The sequence below is a fragment of the Canis lupus genome, chromosome X (assembly GCF_011100685.1).
Source record: "Canis lupus familiaris isolate Mischka breed German Shepherd chromosome X, alternate assembly UU_Cfam_GSD_1.0, whole genome shotgun sequence".
In the NCBI taxonomy this organism is placed as follows: Eukaryota; Metazoa; Chordata; class Mammalia; order Carnivora; family Canidae; genus Canis; species Canis lupus.
The window spans coordinates 102,902,490-102,926,713 of NC_049260.1; the positions used below are offsets into that span (position 1 = coordinate 102,902,490).

The 24,224-nt window shown below is 39.3% G+C and overlaps 1 protein-coding gene across 11 annotated transcripts in view; it reads right to left on the minus strand.

The window, feature by feature from the left end:
- The window catches only part of ENOX2 (ecto-NOX disulfide-thiol exchanger 2), a 284,213-nt gene extending 263,910 nt beyond the window's left edge, over positions 1-20,303 (minus strand). For 4 of the 11 annotated variants that reach the window (XM_038588304.1, XM_038588299.1, XM_038588303.1 and 1 more), the window contains exons 1-2: positions 20,083-20,303; positions 18,686-18,745 (exon numbers count right to left, since the gene is read on the minus strand). Coding sequence is in view for 2 of the 11 variants with exons in the window: in XM_038588296.1 (XP_038444224.1) it covers positions 2,970-2,991 (22 nt within the window). In the remaining 9 variants the exon portion in view is untranslated. Of the gene's footprint in view, positions 1-1,847; positions 1,976-2,969; positions 3,101-18,685; positions 18,746-20,082 lie in introns of those variants that run through there. The other 7 variants (XM_038588301.1, XM_038588300.1, XM_038588302.1 and 4 more) reach the window with 6 other exon arrangements.
- Positions 20,304-24,224: the final 3,921 nt, after the last annotated feature.

Consider the following 24,224-nt stretch of genomic DNA (forward strand, 5'->3'; position numbering starts at 1 on the left):
CGGCTCTATCTCTGGTTCATTTTCTTGACAACATTCTCAAATATTCATTGTCAAATGCTAAAGAAGAGTGGTCTACGGCATGAGCATCCAGTCATTTCCCGACAATATGGCATAGTCTAATAAATCCAGAGCCAGGAATGATGGCTTCAAGAATATTTCCTGAATATGAACTAGGGGTGGTGGGCGGGGGGTGGGGGTGACTGGGTGACAGGCACTGAGGGGGGCACTTGATGGGATAAGCACTGGGTGTTATTCTATATGTTGGCAAATTGAACACCAATAAAAAATTTTTTTAAAAGTTAAAAAAAAGAATGTTTCCTGAAGAGGTTTTCAAAACTGTTTACCAGAGAACTACTATGAGCTCCTCAAGTATATGGGCTCAGATGAAGTGATAACATAGTTTTAAACAGTTTTAGTCCCTTCTTCAATGGGACACAAAATATGTTTTTTCCCCCTTTAAACTATTGAATTTAAAATTGAGAAATCATTTGGAAATTTAAAAAGATGAAAAATCTGGTCTATTTTATTTTGATAGGTAGATAAGATAAGCACTAAGGAAAGTATGAAACTGAGTTAGCTGTATATTTTTTCTGTTGATCTGGATAAAATATTCAAATCTGAAAACATGTAGCACTTCACATTCATGATCAGTATATTTTAAAATACACATACTTTTATGAAAACAGCTATATATGTTTATTGAGCAGAATATTAAAAACAAACTAGCTTACTTTAAAAAGAAAATGTTCCACATTAATGTTTTTGATTGGACATTGTAATTCCTCCAAATTTCACAAGGTTCTATCTTCATTCATATTGATGTAAAGTTAATCAAAAGATGAATGTTTCTTTATGTATCAGCAAAATTGATCTAGAAAATACTCATGTATTAAAATAAAATAGTTTGGAAAAAATTTCTAGAGTTCTATCAAATAAGACTTTCTTTAAGTAAATGAATATATTTAGTTTTCTTGACTAGTAGCTTAAGTCAAATTTACCCTGGATCCATCAACTGTGAGGCAGCCTGGTATATGGGGGAAACAAAGCACAGGTTCTTGAATCAGATCATCTAATCTATGAGTTTGGGCTCTGCCACTTGTTAGATTTAAGACTTCAGGCCAATTACTTATCTTGGAAGTCTCAGTTTTCTTACCTCTGAAATGGAGATCATAATGCCACTGCACTCACACCAGGTTGTCATGAGGATAAACTGAGCAAGCGTATGTGAAATCACTGTGTAAATATTTTACACTACATCCACTATCAGCCAATAACTGACAACTGTATTGTAATTAGAAGTTATTTTTTAATAGAGTAAAACCACGAGGAAATTAAACCCGTATTCATAATTAGCATGCAAATAAAATTCAGGCATAAAAGGCACCTAGTTGGGTTTGACATCATTCATTAGGTCACCCTAGAATTGAGAGATGGCAAGGAGATAATATCACTATCTTTTTAACATATATGCTTTTATTAGCACGGAGTTCTTCTCAGATATAGTAATCCAGTAGCATAAAAAAGTCCAACATTTTTCACTGCCAGAAATTTAAACCAGTAATACCTCTATTTATTGAACCAAGCAATATTTTCCATGAAAATATATCTATTTGCTTCTGTAGTAAACAAAGTAGTCTCTCTTTTTAGTCCAAAGAGAAAAAATAAGAACTTCTCACATTAAAAATGTACAGAGACAGCTCTTCTGGAGTCAAGCATGCATTGGGGTATGGAGAAAACATCCAACAAGCACAACTCTCCACCACTTAGTGAAACAAACCAACCGCTAACCAAAGAAGAAACTGAAGCTATAAATTCAAATAAATGGGCTGCAGGGAGACTACACAAACCTGCTGTTGCTTTAATTGCAGACAATTCAATTCAGCAGCTGTTGGTCCAGGCACTAAGGTTCACTGTATGCTCTTCAGCGTAACCTTGAAATACTGTCACTCACTCACTTCTCCACATCATCTGCATGCTGTCCAATTAATGAGGAGTGAAATCAACTGTCAAACCACGCATCAAAACAGAACATGATCTTTTAGCTCTTAAGTACAGGAGCATAGTATTTTAAGGACAATAAAGCATGAATGGAGTCTTTACAATAAATAATATTTAAACTTATCAAAACATATAGTTGTAGGAACTAAGCTTATGTTCTGTTCAGCAGGAAATTGAAACTTTCTCAAGGTTTTTTTTGTTTGGACAGATCTTATCTGTCTAACTGCTATATAAGAAGCCTTTTAAACAACATTCACCAATGTCTGATCAGTCTTCAGGTTCTTCATTATTATAGACCAATATATTTCTAAAAGCTTAAGAGAATACTTAAGGAACACTTCCGGTCCAATGATATTTTACAATACAAAATGATTTGCTGCTGGCATTTTTAGCCTTGCTGTTTCCAGCACTTTTTTTTTCTACCAAGAGAACAAACAACAATAATATATAATGTTCATCAATCTGGTCAAATAATGAAATAAAAATAAATTTACCAAAATAAATGTGTTCTGGAATGCTTCCTATTTGAAGTTTCCCTTCTCTTAACTATATCCCAAATCTAGACAACCAATTGACAAATATGAGAGTTAATAAACTCAAGAGAAATACAACACACTAAGTGTTTAAAAATTGCTTTTTGCTTCCAAAGCACTGTGTCTTCTGTGCAAACACTCTAGGCTATATTGCATTACCAGTTGCAGACATAAGACTTGAGAAATTCAACACAAGAATACAGCAGAGAAGCAAGCACAATTAAGGGATCAGGACTATCAATTTAACAGAAACCCCAGATTTTACATAGCAATCTGCTATAAACATTATAGCAAGGGGCAGGCATGTTTGTGCAGCTGTTTTGTTTAGCTCATTAGAACCTTATTTGTCCTTCAGTACAGTTAAACTGGAGGCAAAATAAGAGAGGAATGCACTTTGAAACAAAAGGGAAATTTCAGATAAAATAAAACATACTATACCTGTATATTGTACCAGGAACATCGTGACACTCTTCAAGGAACTGTTTCACGTTGTATCCTACCGTGAGTTATTCTCCCCTTACCCTCTTCTTTCCACAAAAAGAAAAGCCAAAGAACCCCAAACCCCACTACACACTACCCCTAACCCACCCCCCCATTGGGGAAAAAAAACAGTTACAATTCAGCTTAGATCTGATGCTTCTGTTTAGCTCAGCTCCAGCCGAGCAACTGAGCTCTAACAACGGAGCATAGGGAGGTGGATTCTGATGCCAGTAGCACTTCCATCCACTTCACTTACACAAAAGCAGGCAGTGGAAAATCCAGGAGCCTTGAAGACAAGGGCTGGAACTGGCTTTTATGAATTGCTATTACTGCATGTGTCACCATCCATCTCCAATGACGGACACTTATAGGCTGAATTGGGAGTGGAGGGGGTGGGGAGGAGGAGGTTGGAGAGCAGGTGGAGAAGCAATTAGCAGTATGTTCATCGGAGAATTCGTTCGGGATTTCATACATCAGTGCCTAAAGAAACAGCATGCAGTTGACAAATCAGAACTTTACAATTTGCATGCCTTAGAAGAAATCTTAGCTCACAGCTCCAAACGAAATAATGTTTCCCCACTCTTATAGAGCATGAAAAGTCACCCCTCTGCTTTCTCTTTCCTCTAGCTACTCTTGTTCCTGAGAAATCAACATTCAAAATGAATATTTGCTAATTTCCTCCAAAGAATTATATTTAAAAGGCTGGAAGCAAAGGAAGTATGAAGAAATTAAATTATATCAAACATGACATTTCTTAACAAAAAGGCAAGAAGCTAATTATTTTAAGCCAACTTTTCATCCCTAGTCCCATTCCCCAGGTGCAGCTTTCACACCTATAATCACTAGATCACACAACTATTGTGCATATATTTAAAACTGGAAAACAATCTACATATACCAAAAAATAGTTCAGTTAAAGTCAAGATGAAAAGCTAAGAGCTATATATAAGACTCTTTCCATAGATGACCTTAAGAAGGCACTTTGCCTATTAATGCTTCAGTTTTACTCATATGCTAAACTGAAGCCCATTATTTAGACCAATTTGAAGATTAGTCATGAGTAAGGAACAAAAAGGAAACAGTCGCTTAGAAACGAAACAGGACATAATTGAAGGAATACTGGAGCTGGATATCAGGAAACCTGGATTCAGGCTCCAGATCCATAAATTTCTAGCTGTGTTACCTTAGACAAGTCACTTAATTTATCTGAGCTTAAGTTTCCTTGTTTACAAATTGGACACAGTAGTACCTATCCTGACTGCTTCAGAGGATTGCTATGAAGAGTTAATGAGATAACAGATGTGAAAATCCCTTTTTAAATTGTAAAAGGCTATAAAATTGTATGGAATTATTATTGTTATACTCTGAAACAAATCCTGCCTAAATGGCTGAAGTCAAGCACCTCCATCACATAAGAAAAATAAAAAGAAAGAGCCAATATAATTTTGTGAAAAGAATTCTCAATTCTTCCAATTTTAAAGTTGGAAGGAAGCACTGTTTGCTCTTAAAATGCCACAGAAGGGAAATTGTTTTAAAGGAAAAAATTTTAAATCTGATACATAATACATCAAAGTTTATTAAAGAAACTGAAGCCCTTTAATTCCTTCTTTCCTTTCTGGAAAGTCAGTTCATTTGTTTTCATATGGTCTAGTATTATGTCCCATTTAGAATGCAAGCTACAGGACATGAACATCAACTTCTATTAAATCTTTCTATTAATTTGGTATATCCTCACTGCCTAGTATGTGTGGAAGAATTCAGGTTGATTAGCTAAGTCTAAATCCACAAGGTAAAAATCCAAAGTCATGTTTTATGAGGCTCCAAACTGCCTTGATACTATATATACAGTGACCAGCTGGCTTAAGCTGGGACACAATTTTAGCACATGAAGTCCTGGGGTGGCCACACCTGGGGCACTAAATGATCCAGGCAATGTTTGGGGACCTTTGGTTCAGCCAAATCCCACATGTCCTGATTTCCATCTGTATGGTGGTTACCCAAGTGTGTGTCTGTCCACATGGGCCAAATCTGAAGCAGCCAAAAAAAGTGGGAGCTATAGCAGAAATATCAGATGTCAGCTCCCCTTGGCCCCTTCTAATGCCATCTGTGTCCTCAAACAAGTGCCGAGCCCACTATCTAAGAGAAGAAAGAAAACTTTCTCTAATTGTCCCTTTGAATGTCATTGCCAATACTGAAAATGCCAGTAAAATATGTATCCAAAATCTATGTTAAGTCAATGGGAAAAATGGATAAGATGGATCACAAAGAGTTTGGTGACTGGTAGCTAAGAGGGAGTAAATCATTAAAAGAGGGAAGGAGAGGACAGGGCTGGGAGGGGAGGAGAAAAGAAGGGGGGCAAAAGAGAGGAGGTAAGGAGAGCAAATGAATCTGAAATGAGAGATTTTTCTCTAAGCAGAAATATATCAGCTGGAATCACCCAAAACCTCACCTCCTAGAAAGTACTTGCCTTTTGAAGTATTGGGAATAGCCTTTTTACCACCACAGCTGCTATACTAGCCTTCCAAATGCTTAGGTAAATAGTCAACAGCTTGAAAAAGCACTGACAGCCCTTGCACCAGAACTCACTTTCATTTGGCATGTGGAAAGTCAGGCAGGTGGGATACAGTCCTCCAGAGTTCTCATCACTGCAACCCCCCACCCCCACCCCGCCATAGCCCTACCTTTGGCATAGCTGGCCACTAACAAAATTGTCAACCCAATTTCAGGTTTGGCAGAGGAGGCTTGCCTGCGATTCTTAAAACCACACTGGTAAGAAAGGAACAAAGATTGTATTTCAGAGTCACGCTGTTCTGCCTTTGGGCATTGCAACTGAACTCTTCCATACATTTAAGCTTGAAATTCATATTCCCCAAGTTCCTCAGTAGGGCCATTCAAAGTAAAGGGAAAAGCACAAGAAGATAATGTTTTGTTCACTTCTTTCCCACAGTCAAAAGATGAGGATCATATCAAGAACATGACTGACAGCATATGTCAAAAGGCAATGACAGAGGTGGTAGTTTCAACCCAGATTAGCAAGAATGGAAATGAAAGCATCAGAGCATCCTGATAAAAACAAACTCACAAACATATACACCAATAACCATTGCAATGTTTTCATTATCTTGATTTCAAGCTCCAGAATATAAACACTAATGGTTCCCTAATCCACTGGAGCTGCTTCTCAGCAGCCATCACCAAGCCTGACTGGCCTTTTCTTTTTTTTTTTTTTTTTAATTTTATTTATTTATGATAGTCACATAGAGAGAGAGAGAGAGAGAGAGAGGCAGAGACATAGGCAGAGGGAGAAGCAGGCTCCATGCACCGGGAGCCTGACGTGGGATTCGATCCGGGGTCTCCAGGATCGCGCCCTGGGCCAAAGGCAGGCGCCAAACCGCTGCGCCACCCAGGGATCCCTGACTGGCCTTTTCAAATGAATTCCCATTGTTAACCACCTTAGATTCTGAGTATTTTTGTCAAAAACAAAAATCCCAGTGGAAGATTTCAAAGAACCAAAAACTTGAATCAAACTATGAACCTAAAATGGGAAGAAACAATGTTAATTTGCTAAATCCCAAACAAAACAGAAATGCTAACACTTTGAAAGAAACGACTTGAACCAGAAAAAAACACTTCATGTTTTCTGAATCAAACTTTTTTTTAAGATTTTATTTATTTATTCATGAGAGACACACACACACACAGAGGCAGAGACACAGGCAGAGGGAGAAGCAGGCTCCCTGCGGGGAGCCCGATGTGGGACTCATCCAGATCCCGGGATCGCGCCCTGAGCCGAAGGCAGATGCTCAACCACTGAGCCACCCAGGCATCCCCGAATCAATCAAACTTGTAACAAACCTGAGAGTCCAATCAGTTCAAAATCCTGTGAACAGCACACCAAGACTTGGTTTCACCTGCCTAAGAACCCACAAAGGAACCATAATTAACACTGGATAAGAAATTGGGAGGGCCGCCTGGGTGGCTCAACAGTTGAGCATCTGCCTTCGGCTCAGGGCATGATCCTGGAGTCTTGGGATTGAGTCCCACATTAGGCTTCTCACAGGGGGCCTGCTTCTCCCTCTGCCTATGTCTCTGCCTCTCTATGTGTCTCTCATGAATAAATAAAATATTAAAAAAAGAAATGGGGAGAACTAGGTTCTCCTGATTTTCCCACTGTTTGACCTTGGTCAAGTCACTTATACTCTTCCAATCTCGGCTTGCTTGCTTTGGAATGGCTGGGGCTGTGTTTAACAATACCTCAGGTCTAATAGTTTATACCTATTGTTGAATTTACTCTAGTAACAAAATAGAAAACAATGTCACAAGTTGGCCCTAATTTCCAGGAGGGAGGGAGGTGGACCAATCCAACTCTCCTCATGGTTTGTTTCTAGCTTATTTTGAAATATGCTCATAGACGAGTTAAGCAACTGTGCTTGCTTAGCCTTGGGAAGAGTCACCCTAATATTCCTCTTCATAATTTTTCTCTTCAAAAAACATTCTAGAGGCAGTTTGTTTTCTTCAAATGAAAGCTACAGGTCAGTGGTATGGCCCCAAAAGGGAAAAAGGAAAGAAAGAACGTGATCTAGAATATGCTGAGCACCTACTGCATGCCAGTCAAGGCATGATACTTCACATTATTTAAATTAGACCTCGCAACACAGCTATATGCTAAACATTATTATCTTCATTTTATAGGTAAGGAAACTGAGGCTTACTGATGTTAAGTGACTTACACTCACTCAACTGCTAAGTGATAAAATTGGGGTCTGAACTCAAGCAATCTGAATCTACTACTATACTAACATTCTAACGACTAAAGTCTGAATGACTGAATTCCTTCTGAATTCAGTGATTCAATTGGAGTTGCTTAGTGAATAAATCACGTGCTGAGTCAATACAGTGAAAATAAACTTACTTGCATGTAACTGGGTTGACAATTTTTAAAAAATTTCATCAGACAATGTGGTTAAGACCACTGAGGTCTGGAGTAAGACAAACCTCAGTTGCTTGAATTTGGGCTTATGGACAAGGTACTTAACCATGCTGAGTCTCAAGTTTTCTTATCTGACAAATGGGAAAAGAAGTTGTATCTATTTGATTGGGTTGTTAGGAAGCATTAATGATGTGATAGCAGCTAGCACAGTGCTTGGCACAAAATTGTTCAATAAATGCAAATTAGAGCTATCCTTGTACTCATAAGTAACAGCAAGAAAGGAAAAGTTATAAAGAAAAAGAAAACCAGGATTCATTGAATGCAAGTGCTCCTTGGCCTGTAGAACAGACTTAGCATGAAAGAAGTTTTCAGTGGCCCACCCATACCCTCGAAAACTATGCCACAGCCTACAGATTAGCATATTCATGAGGCCACATGAATATACTAATTGGAGGTGCCTAAGTAGTAGCAAGGAGACTTGTCATGCGGTCTGCTGAACAGCAATTGTCCCTCGTTTCCTGGAACCTATCCTTCTAAAGAGAGAGTTGAAAAGTAGCAGAAGTACTGCTGGAAGTACTAGGTGGGCTAAGGCCCTTTTCTTCCCCCCAATTCTTCAAATTCTAGCTTGTCTCTCACCCATTCACTTGTGGCCCACTTCTCATTTACTCCCCTCCTCCCTCAGTTTTTTCTAGTTTTTTTTTAAGATTTTATTTATTTATTCACAAGAGACAGAGAAAGAGGCAAAGACATAGGCAGAGGGAGAAGCAGGCTCCTGCCAAGGAGCCTGATGCAGGACTCAATCCCAGGACCCTGGGATCATGCTCCTAGCTGAAGGCAGACGCTCAACCACTGAACCACCCAAGCATCCCAGTTTTTTCTAGTTTTATTGTGATTCTTTACTTGGCTCTATCTCTGTCTCTGTTTATCAGCATCAAGTGGTATTTATGGAATGTGTGTCTGGCACTATACTAGGTAAAGTGGAGGGACATCCAAAAGTTAGTTGAAGTGACATGTGTTCTACGGCCAAATAGATCGAAGACACACAGGTAGACTGGAGTTTTGGCAATACAGTAAATGCAGATATAACAAGATGATATGGTTGATTTCAGAGCACAAAGTAGTTTGTTCATCCATACATACTAAAGAATTTAGAAAAATATACATGGGTGGATAGGTGATAAAGCAAATAGTATAAAGTGCTAATTATAGAATCTAAGTGATGGATATAGGAGTATTTACTGTGAAATTCTTTAACGGTTTCTGTATATTTAATTTTTTCCCACAAAAGTTTAAAGATAAAGAAGTGGGGTAAGAGGTATTGCTTTTTCAACTTCAAATGTTTCAGAACAAAATATTATCATATTTATATAAAGAAGCATAGGGGTGCTTGAGTGGCTTAGTTGAGTGAGGGGCCGACTCTTGATCTTGGCTCAGGTCATGATCTCAGGGTCCTGGGATTGAGCCGGGTGTTGGACTTCGTGCTCAGCAGGGAGTCTGCTTAAATTCTCTCTCTCTCCCTTTGCCCCTCTACCCTTCTCTCTCTCCAAATAAATAAATAAATCTTTTTTAAAAAAGTTTTTAAAAAGCATAAATCAAATAGGAAAAATGCTAAAAATTGCTGAATCTGAGTGAATGGCATGACAGTCCCATACGATCCATAAAAATCTTCTACATTTAAAGCAATGGCCACAATAGCCAAACTGTGGAAAGAGCCTCAGTGTCCATCGAAAGATGAATAGATAAAGAAGATGTGGTTTATGTATACAATGGAATATTACTCAGCCATTAGAAATGACAAATACCCACCATTTGCTTCAACGTGGATGGAACTGGAGGGTATTATGCTGAGTGAAGTGAGTCACTTGGAGAACGACAAACATTGTATGTTCTCATTCATTTGAGGAATATAAATAATAGTGAAAAGGAATGTAAGGGAAGGGAGAAGAAATGTGTGGGAAATATCAGAAAGGGAGACAGAACATAAAGACTCCTAACTTTGGGAAACGAACTAGGGGTGGTAGAACGGGAGGAGGGCGGGGGGTGGGGGTGAATGGGTAACGGGCACTGAGGGGGGCACTTGACGGGATGAGCACTGGGTGTTATTCTGTATGTTGGTAAATTGAACACCAATAAAAAATAAATTTATTAAAAATAAATAAATAAATAAATAAAATAATTTCAAAATAGAAGGTTAAAAGATAATTGGTTGAACGCTGACCCCTTTTACCTAGTGTCTCAGTTACCATTTTAGTAGAGAGGATACGGGGTTGGTAGTAGTAGAGAAATTGGAAAGAATGGGGGAGGGGTAATAATCAACCCGTAGATAAACCTTGGATGCCTTCTATATGCAAGACACTGTAGTAGGCACCATGGAGTATTCAAAGACAAAAAAAAACACAGTCCCCACCCTGAGAGGGTTCATAGTGTAGGTGGGGGAAGCCAAAGCAGTATCTTAAAGGGTAACTGGCTGGAGCAGAGAAATTCTGTAAGAGAAAATTCTGTAAGAGAGAATGAAGCTCAGAAAGGTAGGCTGGAGCCAGGCTGCAGAAAGTACCCAAGGCCACGCTAAGGAATTAGGACTTCATCCTAAGGATAATGGGAAGCCATTTACAGCATCTGAATTCGGGAAAGAACATGTCCTAAACCTTATGGGTTAGATAGTATAACCCGTTGGAGCACAGGTACCTCCAACATGTATTTATTTTATATTCATATACTTCTGGCCCTTCTATCTATTTCGATAACTGGATGTGGCCTTTAGGGCTTTTCAACATTCTGGATGCTGCCCATTTTTTAAACGGCCACTTTTTGTCATCTTTCCAGCCTCTTTCCCTCCCCCAGCCCCAAGGGGAGCTGCCCAGCACTCAGCTCAGCCCTGCTGACTCAGTAAGCAATAAATAAGCCTTATACAGTTTTTTAAACCAAGTTGCTAAGCTTTGAATCTCTGATTTCCTTCATGGTAATCAAGCCCCAATTACTACTGAGATCATTGATTTGAGTTGGAAAAATGAATATTCAGCTAAGCAAAATGTGAAGGAGTACAGGAAGGTATGTCCTGTGTAGACGGAAACAACTATTCACAGTGATTTTTGGATATTAAAAGAAAACCTAGTGGAGAGGACACCGGGCTGAATAGCAGCAAGTGATTAGGATCAGACCTCTCAAAGACTGCCAAACTAAAAGGTGGACTTTTTCTGTTTCTAGTTTTTGACCCCCATAAAGTCCATCCTGCAATCCAATCATGTTACTCCCACATTTAAAACTCTGTTCTGGCACATGTCTGCCTAGCTCCTTAACAAGTGGACTTCCTTAACCAACTGACCACAAGATACCTTTCCAGATTCGTATCTGGTCCCCCGCCCAACTCCCAGTGGTTCACACACAATATCTTAGCTTTTTCTAAACTATCCATTCAGACACATGCAATTGCTTTGCATGTGTTGGTGGTCCCTCTGCCTGGAATCCTTGCCCATTATCTTCTTCCACCTAGATTCTAGGCAATGCCCACTCATCCGTTGTGATTCAGCATAGTTAGACTCTGGTCTGTGTTACCCACCTCTAGCAGTTATGCCCTCCATCATGTTTCCAGGGCACCTTATATACCTCCTTCTCTGAAGTAATATACCTTTCCCACTGTAATGTAATTATTGGTTTGAGTGTCCATCTCCCCCTACTTAACTATGAGCTCCTTAGGGGCAGGCAGGGACTACTTCTAATTCATCACTATTCCTAGTGCTTACCATAAAGTCTGGTCCTGTATATGTGTTCAAATATCTATTGAATAAATGAGTTTGAATATCAAGTGCTCCTTGAATTCAAACTATGCATCTCTTGAAAGGTAAAAATTAGAATACTATGTGACCAAAGTAATCCTCGTGGAGTATGTTTGAGGACCTGACTGAAGGAGAGATGGTACGAGGACATATTATGGGGTCTTAATGTGGGACAGTTTCTACCCTAGGAATCTCTTACTGGCAGTTGTTGCTGGCTGAAAAGAAGAGCAGCTGGACGGACCAGAAGGGCCCTTACCGGGGATTTCCCCAATGTTACCTTTTACAGCTCAGCACTGAATGAAGAAAAGTTGCTTATATAACATTCCCCACACAGTGCTTTGATTCTTCTGAATTACAGACAAACTTTCATTTGTACTCTGCCTACAGATACATTTGGACCAGACTTGTTAACAGGTAGTCACTGAAAGTTCTCCAGTTCCTATTTCCACCTGTCATTATTACGCCAAGGAACAACATTTTGTGGGGAAGTGACCACTAAAAAACTGAGAGCCAAAAGGGAGGGCAGGGCAGTTAATAAAAATGACCTTTTTTAAAATTTTTATTTATTTATGATAGTCACAGAGAGAGAGAGAGACGCGCAGAGACACAGGCAGAGGGAGAAGCAGGCTCCATGCAGGGAGCCCGATGTGGGATTCGATCCCGGGTCTCCAGGATCGCGCCCTGGGCCAAAGGCAGGCGCCAAACCGCTGCACCACCCAGGGATCCCTAAAAACGACCTTTTATTTTTCTCCTAGATTGCCAATGTATTTCACACCAACTCCCATCCTGCATTGGTTTATACTGTGTATCAGTAAAGGCAAAAAAAAAGATAATGAAGACTTTAGCAAAACTTGATGCTTGTAGGCAAGAAAAAGGGGAAGCAACACTGAGGCCCAGAATATAAATCTTTAGATATATGATCCATTGCCACTTCTGAAAAGTAAACATTTCAGATGTTTTAAACAAATAGCAAAAGCAATTAGCCCCCTTCTGTAGACTCAATGGAGGTGTATGCTGAATTAAAAAAAAAACCCAAGTCTGTTTTGATCTTCAAAAATGTCAAACTGGTAAACGTTTCGCTTTTTTTTTTTTTTTTTTGTATATATAAATCTATGAGCCAAGCCTAGCTTGAGGAAGATTTAAGAGACATAAAATTTGTCTGAGGTGTCTGCCAAATCTCTGCAGCAGAGAGAAACCCTGGAAAAGCTGACATAGTCATAACTCTCACAACACTAGCAGGCTTGTGCAGCACTGGATGTAAACAGAGTCACCGTTCCTTCTCTCAAACTGTTTGTAAACAGAAAAATAGATCATTTTCTTATCAGCTATCTGGTAGTTCATGTTTGCCTATATATCCCATAGAGGAAAGACAAAGAAAAAAAGTCCCCACTGGCACATAGCCTAACTTTCAGCTGGGTAGATTTTCATTTATATGATGGGCCTGCTTGTTAAAATCTTCTCTGTCATTTGCTCTCACACACTCATTCTTGTGTGTGCACTAGATCAATCTCTGTCTCTGCCTCTCTGCCTGGAAGGCATTAAGAGGGTATTTATAAGTATCTAGTGCAATGTCTAACAGAGTGCTTTGCACATAATAAGCCCACAATAATTCATCAAATGAATTGAAACTCTATCTGAAATTTCTGTATTCGACTTATTTGATCATGGAACAAGAGAATTATAGATTCTTTTTCTTGGAGTATTTAAAAGTGACAATTCCTTACAAAGTAATATCATTTTATTCAGACAATTCATGCTTAGGACTTCTGTCCTTTAAAAGCATCCATTTTTACACAATGGGAATTATTTGTAAGGCAAATGAAGGAAAGACCACGCTGCAGGATCCTGAATGACAATATGAACACTGATACATTTTGTAAAGAAAATCAGATATCTCATATTCACCTGATTGTATGTCGTTATGGTAATCTACTACATATGTCTAAGATCACTTAACAATGCAGGAATATAGTGCATGCATGGGCTGCATTCTGTAAATAGGATTAACAGTTGAATTCAACCAAGGTCTTCCCTGGGGAGAGATTGCTGGAAAATACATCTACATGACATTTAAAAAAATAAATTAACCAATGACATTGGCTCCCACGAGACACATTGTTTCTTGTACATTCAATTCTATCACAGTTTTCTGTAGCTCTCTGCTGACATCCCCATCCCCAAAGACATAGAATTTCAAAACAGAAAGAAAAACAGAGCAATTGGAGCTCTTCTGTCTCTCCTGCATGAACTGTTATGTACACAAAGGAAAAGATTTCTGTATATTAGCACAATATGAACTGTGACATGGTGAGATCATGTCAGTCTGGACTGTTCTCATTATGCTGTGGTCACATATAAGTTGCCCAAGGGAATGAACAAAGTCTGTGTGCATACTGACCAAGATTGGCAGGGGCTGCAGGAAAATGAAGAAAAGAGCTGTGTTATAGCAGGAGGTTTAAATTGTTTCCTTTAAAAATGTTCTTTATGATGATTTTTCTCCCCACCTTTATGTATTTAAATTAATTTTCCTCTTCTGTAACGTAGGGATAACTATTGGATGTAGTGAATATTTTTATAGAGGATGAAATGAAATCATGGCATACAATAATTATATTAATATATTATATAATTAATTAATATTAATATATTAAATAATTATGTTAACCCATAGAGTCCACATCAACATTTGGCTAGCATTAACTGAACATCTATTATATGCCAGGCTCTGGCCTAAGACACCAAGAAAAAGTAAATCATAGGAAGAAAATGTGACATTGGGGAGAAAAGCAGGGAGATGATTTTTAAAAGTTTCATAAACCAGTCTAAGAAGTTTAGATTCTGTCTTGAGGACAATGGACAGCCTTTGAACTATTTTATATAGAGCTGGATGGCTTCAGATTTGCAATTTAGAAAAATCATTCTCAGCACTGTTAGAGAATGGATCGGAAGGGAAGCAGGTTAGACACAGTAGTAAACTAGGCTAGAAGTTGTGTGTGTGTGTGTGTGTGTGTGTGTGTGTGTGTGTGTGTTTTGCAGGGTGTTTGGGGGTGGCACTGTGCCCCAAACTAAGGCAATGATAATAGGGGTAGACATGGGAAAAACACTTTTAATAACTTTTAAAAAGTAACAAATATACTATTATAGATGATTAGAAAATAAAAATATGCAAAAGGTTAAAAATAGAACTCATGTTACCTTACCATTTACAGCAAACCACTGTTGAATTTTTGTGTATTTAATGATAATTTCCAATGTATGTATGCATAAGGGTGTGTGTATGATCACATGCATGTGTATGCATGTGTATTTAAACTGGTATTTGTTGGTTTCATGACCTGAATTTTTTCTTAATATATCATAAACAATGTTCGACATCATTAAATATTTTTTAGTAACATCAACTTACATGGCTACTTAGTATAGTAATCTAGTTTATAGATACACCATAATTGATTAAATCTAAATCTCTAGTATTGGGGACATTTAAAATGCTGTTTTTCTTTTTTCCCCCTGGGATAGACATCTTGAGAGCTAAAATTTTGGAAATATCACATTTACTTCCTCAGCCTAGAGCCCTAGAAGTAGAAGTGATACACTGAAAGCTATAAACTTTAAGATTTTTGATATACTGATAATTTCTCTCCAGAAGGGCTATATCAAATTACAGTCCCACTAGCAGCATCTATGACTGGGAGACCCATTTGAGAGTTCAAGGAGGGAGTCAACTGGATTTGGTAGGTGGAGAGGAGGGATGGATCCTTGGCAGGGTATCAGGAGCAATGTGAACTCTGTCAAGAGGAGCAAAGCAATGGGCAGGCCTAAGGGACAGGTGGCTGGATGGATAACTGGTGAGAAAGAAAAAGGTAAGGTGACCACAGAAGAGTGGAGGAAAATGAAAAAGAAGGAAACCTCTAGTGAAAGGCATTCGGGTCGCTTTAATTTACTGCTTTATTCAGCAAAAGCAGCTAATGTAGCAAACAGCTAATCCTTTTTTTTTTTTTACAGCTAATCTTTTTGTAACATTTGGCACTATGGTACCAGAGTTCTAAGTTATAGTCATATGAATATGTTTATCCATTTGTTTATCCAATAACCATTTATTAGTATTTGGTATCTACCATATGCCAAGTGCTGTTCTGGATGCTATGGTTGTGGAGATAAGTAACACCTGGCCCCTGCCCTCAAGGAGCTCACAGTCTAGGGCAGAGACAGATGCATCCACAGACAGACACACTATCGCATGGTACAGCCTAGGACAGAGGTAAGTGCAGGGTTCTACTGAAGCCAGGAGCCTAACATTGTTTCATGTATGCCTGCATGTTTGTGTTTGTGTGTGGTGGGGGCGGGGGTGGGGAGAGTTGCAGGAAAGGCTTCAAAGAGGTGTTGATATTTGAGCTGAGTCTTGAAGGAGGAGTTCCTCAGATGACTAAGGGTCACAGATCATACTCATATTCCTGACCAGTGCCTTGAATATTTGTGCCACTGCTGTCAAGGACACTCAGTAAGGCAGTGAAGATGCCCATGTGTAATCCAAACCCATTCGTGAAAACAGCTGCCACTGTTACCTTAATGCATGTATGTCCATGGCCTGATTTGGGCAGCAATACGCACTTCTGAGAATATAAAGGATAACAGGCAAGTGACATACAGACTTTTAAGTCATAATTCTGATGATGTTGATAGAATAATAGTCATATCTACTAAGTCCTACTAATTCTACCTACTAAATGTTTCTTATATTTGTTCCCTCCTCTCATATGCAGCTCCCTTGAGTCCTCTTCATCTCTAGCTTCCCAACTCGTCATGCCCCCTCCTCCAGTGCATCCCAAAATAAAAACCTAATCATGGTACTCCTCTTCTAAAATATTTTATTTTTTTATTGCCTACAATCAGTATTTCCCAAATTTCAGTCATTTGAGTATTATCATATTCATACACCACATATACTATTATTTACTTAATATTTATCTTTAAAACATAAAACTTGTTCACTTTATATTTTTACTAAGCCATTTCCTGCATAACCTTAGATAGTTCATGGGACATAGTTCAATTTTATCCTTTATGAGACACATTAGAATATATAATTACTAAAACTTAAAATGTTTGTGGGAGTACAACATAACCACCACTGGCAGACACCCTACAGTTTGAATAACAATGGTAGCACATCCAAATTTCTTTCTTTTTAAAAAATCTTTATTATTATAATTTTTTAAGTAGGCTCCGCACCTAGCATGGAGCCTAAGGCAGGGGTTGAACTCACGACCCTGAGATCAAGACCTGAGCTAAGATCAAGACTTGGACCCTGGGATCCCTGGGTGGCGCAGCGGTTTGGCGCCTGCCTTTGGCCCAGGGCGCGATCCTGGAGACCCGGGATCGAATCCCACATCAGGCTCCCGGTGCATGGAGCCTGCTTCTCCCTCTGCCTGTGTCTCTGCCTCTCTCTCTCTCTCTGTGACTATCATAAATAAATAAAAACTTAAAAAAAAATTAAAAAAAAAAAAAGACTTGGACCCTTATCCAACTGAGCCACCCAGGCACCCTGAGGACATCCAAATTTCTTAACACTGCATTCAAGGTACTTTACAAATAAGCCCCAGCATATTTTTCCAGACTCTTCTACCATTACAAACTTTCCTTTCCCCCAATCTGTACCCTAGCCATGCTGAATTCCTAAATATTAAATGGACATGCTTTGCTCTTCTATAGCCACATGTCTTTCACAGACTGCTCTTTCTAATCTGTAATGCCTCCCCTATACTGTTTTCTGCCTGGCAAACTCATTATCCTTCAAGACCTGTCACCTCCTTACAGAATCCTTCTACCTGATTCTTCCTTACAGCTAGACACTACTTTCTTTTTCCTTCCAATAGCACTCTGTACCTGTCTATGTTATACTATACATTATTTCACAATTGTGGGCATATTATCTCCCCAGCAAGAATCAGAGATAGCTAATATCTCATACTCTGTTGCATCCTGAACAGTCCACATAAGCAAAGGTCTTAAAGGAGACCTAATGACCTAGGAGGTCACTTAATACAAAAGCTACAATAAAATAAAAACTAAAGTACCATCCAAGTCCAAATAGCTTACATGTAAGACATGTTTTTTTTTTCTTAAAAAAAGAATCATCTGGGGATCCCTGGGTGGCTCAGTGGCTGAGTGTCTGCCTTTGGCTCAGGGCATGATCCTGGAGTCCCGGGATCAAGTCCGACATCAGGCTTTCTGCATGGAGCCTGCTTCTCCTCCCTCTGCCTCTGTCTCTGCCTCTCTCTGTGTGTTTCTCATGAATAAATAAATAAAATCTTTAAAAAAGAGAATCATCTGATTCAGAAATAGCCATACTGACTATATGTTTTGGCAGACATAATTAGCTGTGGCTGCAATAAAAGTTAAGCAAATTCAGTTTTGGTAGCTACTTTACAGCATACACATAACTGACACAGAAACTAAAAGTAAACCATTTGGGTTTCTGCCAGGATGATCAACTATACTTCACAATAATGTTTCCTTACCCCAAATGGAAAGTGAAGAACAAAAGTGAACAGTGAGACTAGCAAACCATGGTGGAGAGCGTGGGCTTTCAAGCCAGAAATCTATAGATCCAAACCCCAACTCAACTCCTTACAATCTATGTGACTTTGGGCAAGTTGTTTAAGTGTTCTGCCTTTTAGCTTTCTCTTCTAGAAAACTGGGGAAAATAGTACCTACTTCGTAAGACTCTTAAAGCAACAAAGTGCTTATGATAGTGCCTGGAACATTAAATGGGCTCAATAAATAGTCATTATTGTTGTCCAATGAAATGACTACAATTCAGATATGATGCATAAGGACAGCAAATGAATTTCTTAATAAATTTATGGCACCAGGCTTTAAAATGACAACTATAGAGTGTAGCTAAGAAAAGCCACTAACAAAACAGTCTATAAGACAAAGTTCTTAATGGGTTTAAATTAAACTCACACCTGGAACATACCACCACACTTCTTTGTGTTCTCCAACAAATGATCTCAAATCAGGTTCCCCTAGGATAAAAAAACAAAAAATCACCCAATCTTAAATTTTTGGTCTTTAGTTTTATTTGATACAGAATAATATCCAAACTATTTGGATGCTTTAAAGTATCCTGTAATTATGACCCCAAGCTTTTCAACACTATTTCTTTCCCAATCTCTCCTTGATGACACCTTTTATTCCAGTCAGGCAAACCCACCCTTCACAAAAGTGCTCCCTCCTCTATCTACCTTTCTCAGATACCAATCCCAGTACCAGGAGGCATTTTCTCCCTTCTTTTTGCCCATTTCAAATCTTCTTTACTCCTTTGGCGCCAAAATTAAAATTCACCTTCTCCACAATGCCTACCAGGATTGGTCTGGAAGACAGACGACAATGTCAAGCCTACAGCACTTCCAGGGTTAGCCTCGCTTGACCTTCCATAGGTCAACCCCCAACCCCATCAGTATTACAAACTTTTCACACGCTTTTGTGATAATAATTAATACAGTCTGGTTCGCACAGTCTACTTTATTCCACAGTCGGTGTGCCCCCTAAATCTTTGTCAACATTAGTGCTGTATCAGTCCATGTTGGAAACCCCAAAAGCACTCGGTTTTTAAAAGAGGTCTAACTTGCCTTTGACTCTCACCAGAACACTGCACTGAACCTTAATTACATTTTCTCAAAAACGAGATTTCTTCTATGTACTGCTCCTCACCCCGTCTGGAAACTGAGGAGAAACCTTTCCACTCCAAAAATCTGATCAGGGAAGAAGAGAGTGGCTGGAAGGGCCAATAAAGAGACGGCGACGATCTTTCTCTCACCAGCAATGTAGCAAAGAGTGAAAATCTGACAAAAAGTCACGCCCCCAGAGGAAATTGGGGAGTGTGGGAATTGGGCACAATTTCCCAAATTGGGAAATTTGGGCACCTACCGGGTAAGTGCCCAAAATCTGAACTGTAAATTGAGGGGAAGAGAGGAAAGAGGTCACCCAACTCTTCCAAGTAGTAAGGAGTGTCCAGATGTCGCCCAGGGAAGACCCCGGTCGAGAACCCTAACTTCAGACATCTGAGGTGGCACAGGGCTGGAGTGGGGATAGACGTTGGCATTGTGAGGAGAAAAGGAGGGCTGGCGACGTGGAGAAAAAGAAGAGAGGGAGCACTCCCGAGGCTCTAAACCCGAGGAAACTGTCGCGGAGAGCTCAGAAGCCCACCCCCGACTCCCAGTCCCGACACCCCCTCCGCGACAGAGGCGGAGATGGGCGGAGTTAAGCGCTGAAGACAGCGGCCCGGAAGCACCCTCCTCCCTAGGCCCCGTCGGTCCCACAGTCCCCAGCCATAGCCACTCGGGCTTTCTGTCTCTCTGACCTCCAGCTCCCCGGCTACCGAAGGACTACTCATACAGCCACGGAAAATCGGGCCGGCGTGACAGCTTCTGAGAGCATAGCGCCCTCGTGGCGCCCCACGCCACGCAACTGTCTTCTGAACTCGCCGCCTTGCGGTAGCTCGCTTAGGCCCGGCACTCCGGCCCAGGGCTGGACTCTCACTCACATCGCGGCTGCTTCAGCGTCTCCTATTGGTTACTGGTCACCAGGGAAGCCGGGGGGGGGGGGGCATCTCTTGTCCTCATGGGAAATGTAGTTTGAGGTTGCTGGAGGCTGTTCTTCCTGGGGCGGGAGGGTAATCCAATATTGGCATTGGTGGAAAGACTCAAGTGAAGACAGAGGATTGTGGGAGATGGAGTCGAGGCGCTTCTTTCTGTATACCCACAATTCCTCCCGCCAGTCCGATCATCCCGAGTTCAGATGGAGAAGGGTATTCTGGGTGTTGTAGTTTGGAGTGTAGTGTCCTACAGAGTCTTTTCTTCTTGGGATATGGATGGGGTTGTGCTTATTAGGGGTAGATGAAGGTTATGGATCTATTTTACTGTTAGTTAAGGTATTAGCATTTTAGAGGAACCACTTTATGTCGTGATTTAAAATTCTTATTCAGTTTTGATTGGAATGGCTTTTTAAAAATGGTGTTTGTGCTCTGATAAATTTAGAATAACTGGTCCTTTAAAACTGCCATAGTGTGTTCTGTGTGAACCATCTGCATTAGAACCACTTCAGAGGTTCTGGGGAAAACGTTATACTATGTTTCTAGTCAGGAATCACATTTTCCCTTGGAAGTCATAAGAAATACGGTCTAAGCCCACCCAGTAGAAGCCGAGTTAACACATAAGGAAGTCACATTGCTGGTGTAATGCAATAGTTTAAAACAGGTAGAGAATACAACTTGAATAATAATAAATAAATACATATTTCTTTAAAAAACTATTATTTTAGGGACACCTGGGTGGCTCAGCGGTTGAACGTCTGCTTTGGGTTAGGGGAGTGATCCCGAGGTCCTGGGTTCGAGTCCTGAATCAGGCTCCCCGGAGGAAGCCTGCTTCTCTGCCTATGTCTCTGCCTCTGTGTCTCCCATAAATAAATAAATAAATAAATAAATAAATAAATAAATAAATAAATAAATAAAATCTTTTTAAAAGGAAGTATTGTTTTAGTACAAGATGTGTTAAAAAGAGGTAGATAGAGAAATAGAGACATCTAGCACTTTGAAGCAATTTAAAGCTTTAGGAAAATGATGGTTTAAGCCTCATTTCACTCCTAATTTTTTTTACTTTTTTTCTTTGATTAACGCCTATAGCTGAATGGATCATTACAGTTGGGTTACTACAATTTTACTGATAAGGACAACATTTTGGCTCACAAGTGGAATGAATGCAAAGAAAGATGAATTGCATTTTACTAAGGTAATTGCCTAAAATCTTTAAAGTGAAAAAAATAAGACTTAATGGATTGAAAAATTTACTCAGCAAACTGCTTTGTGCAAGGCTCTGGCTAGGCACTATTGCTACAGAATTAGAAACAGCCCTTGCTATTAAGTAGCTCACCACCTAGGAGAGGAGACAGAGTATACAATGTGAAAAGTGCTCTTAAAAAAGGTCTACATAGAGTTCTATAAGACCATAGAACTAGAAGAACTCATTCTATTTCTGGAGCAGGCCATGCTTTTATGATGAGATTTGAAGAACTGGTAAGGTATTTGGGGTAGAGAGGTCAACCATATTTCATACTGAGGAATAAGAATGTAAAAGAGTGCAGAGAACACCTCCCCTTCCCCCCAAAGGTTCCATATTGCAGAAAATAGATCACACAGGAATAGGGAGCCATACCAATGAGTTCAAAATTTAACCTGAAAGCAGTAGAGAACTATCAAAGGTTCTTAAGCAAGGACATGATATGATCAGATGGACTTGGTGATATTTTGGATATAAAAAGTGAGGGAAAGGAAGGAGTATCTTCTGACTCTCAAGTTTTGGTTTGGAAGACTGAATATGTGGTGGTACCACTCATTTAGATAGAGAAAAAGTAACAAGTTTTGTGAGGGATAGGAGAAATTAAGTTTTGGACACTTAAAAAAATTGAAGAGTCTGTGGAGCATTTGGTTGGAGATGCCTGATAGGCTGCAAGGAAGTGTAGGTCTGAAGCACAGGAGAGAGATCTGGGTTGGAACTAAACATTTGAGAGACATTAGTATATAGATGGTAATTAACTAAGCAAATATGTATTAAATTTCTTTTTTTAATTTATTTATTCATGAGACACACACAAAGAGAGAGAGAGAGAGAGAGAGAGAGAGAGAGAGAGAGAGAGAGAGAGAGAGAGGCAGAGACACAGGCAGAGGGAGAAGCAGGCTCCATGCAGGGAGCCTGACGTGGAACTCGATCCAGGGTCTCCAGGACCATGCTCTAGGCTGAAGGTGGCACTAAACCGCTGAGCCACCTGGGCTGCCCTGTATTAAATTTCACTCGGTGTTTAGGACAGTAGTTTTTAGAAGGGCATAGATTAAGTATGGAACCCTAGAAAATAACTATACTTAAGTAATAGACAGAGGAAATCAATCTTCCTTGCCTTCAAAGGAAGCTGAGAAGAAATGGCCACATAGATGAACCAAGAGAAAATAAAGTATAATTACTAGCATATAACACAGAAAGGTCAAATAAAAGGACAGAAGAGTAATAAGAGACTACTCATCCATCCATTCAATAAATATTTATTGAGTACCTATAACATTCCAGGCATAATTCAAGATGTTGAGAATAGAGAAGTAGAAAAAAAAACAGATAACATCCTTTCCCTTTAGAGTTTATATTCTAATGGGGAGAAAATATCAATAAACAAGATTAATAATTAAAATACATAGCTGTGACAAGTCATATTTTTGCAAGGCTTATTAGATTGCATTGTGTGTGTGTGTGTATATATTACACAAACAAAGGTGAGACTCATGATCTATTGTTGGTAGAAAGTATGCTTGAAAATACATCCAGGAAAAGAAATATTTGAGTATAAGAAGATGAATTTGTGAAATAGCATCCCAGGGTATGTTAGTCTGACTGGATTTATAGATCAATCAGTACGCCATAGTTAAGGTTTTGTCAACAGATAGTGTAAAGCTCAAGTCACGGCCATGGTTCAGATTTATAATTTGGCTTCAGTCTTTGTTTAGGTTAAGGGTTAGTCAGTTTGTTACTATCTTTACAAGTCAGTATGGATCCCTTGTTAGAGGACCATGTAACCAAATTTAGGGCTCAGCCTGATATCAACATTAGGTACCAGATGTATAGCCATGGTTCAATGTGTGTCAAGGATCAGAATCTGTTTCTGACACGGTATTAAAGCTCACTTGGGAGCTGTCATTACTCCAGCATGGCCTGGATTATACTTCACTGGCAAGGCAGTATACAAGATTTGGGTTCAGATTTTGGCCAATATTAGGATTTAGTCTGTATGAAGAGGCCTCATTCTAAAATTAGTGGACCAGGCTTAGATGGACCAGAACATTGGCTCAGTCAGTGACCTGTGATACCACTTCCACTTGGCCTGTGTCAGTATTGATTCTGCAGATAGTGGTCTCATTTTGACTTTGTGTAGAGTTTCTTTTCATCGAGGGATACTGTTGGTGCCATCTGATTAAGCTTTTCTCTATTAACATTTTGATTGATATAATTCCAGTATTATTCTATATACAATACACTTAGTTTTTGCTTATTTAGATATTTGAAGGAGGCTTATAATTATCAGTAGCTGCATTGAGATTTGGGATGACTTATCGAACATTTTAAAATGGATTCTTAAATAATTATATTAGTTTGCTGTGGCAATACTGTTGATTGGATAGTCGAACACCTTTAAAACATCCCCTCAGCTCATCTTCCTCAGAATACAGACTCTAAAAGCTAACGCTACTTTTTCTCAGGTACTTTTTTAATCAACGAGACACAAAAAAGAAATATAGTTTGATGTATGGAAAAGTTTATTTTCCTGGTTAAAGGAACAAAAATCATGGGCAATGCCTCTTCCATTTTTTAAAAAACTTTATTGAGGTATAATTGATACACAAAAATTCCAATATTTAATGTATACATTTCAATGAGCTTGGACATATGTATATACACATGATAC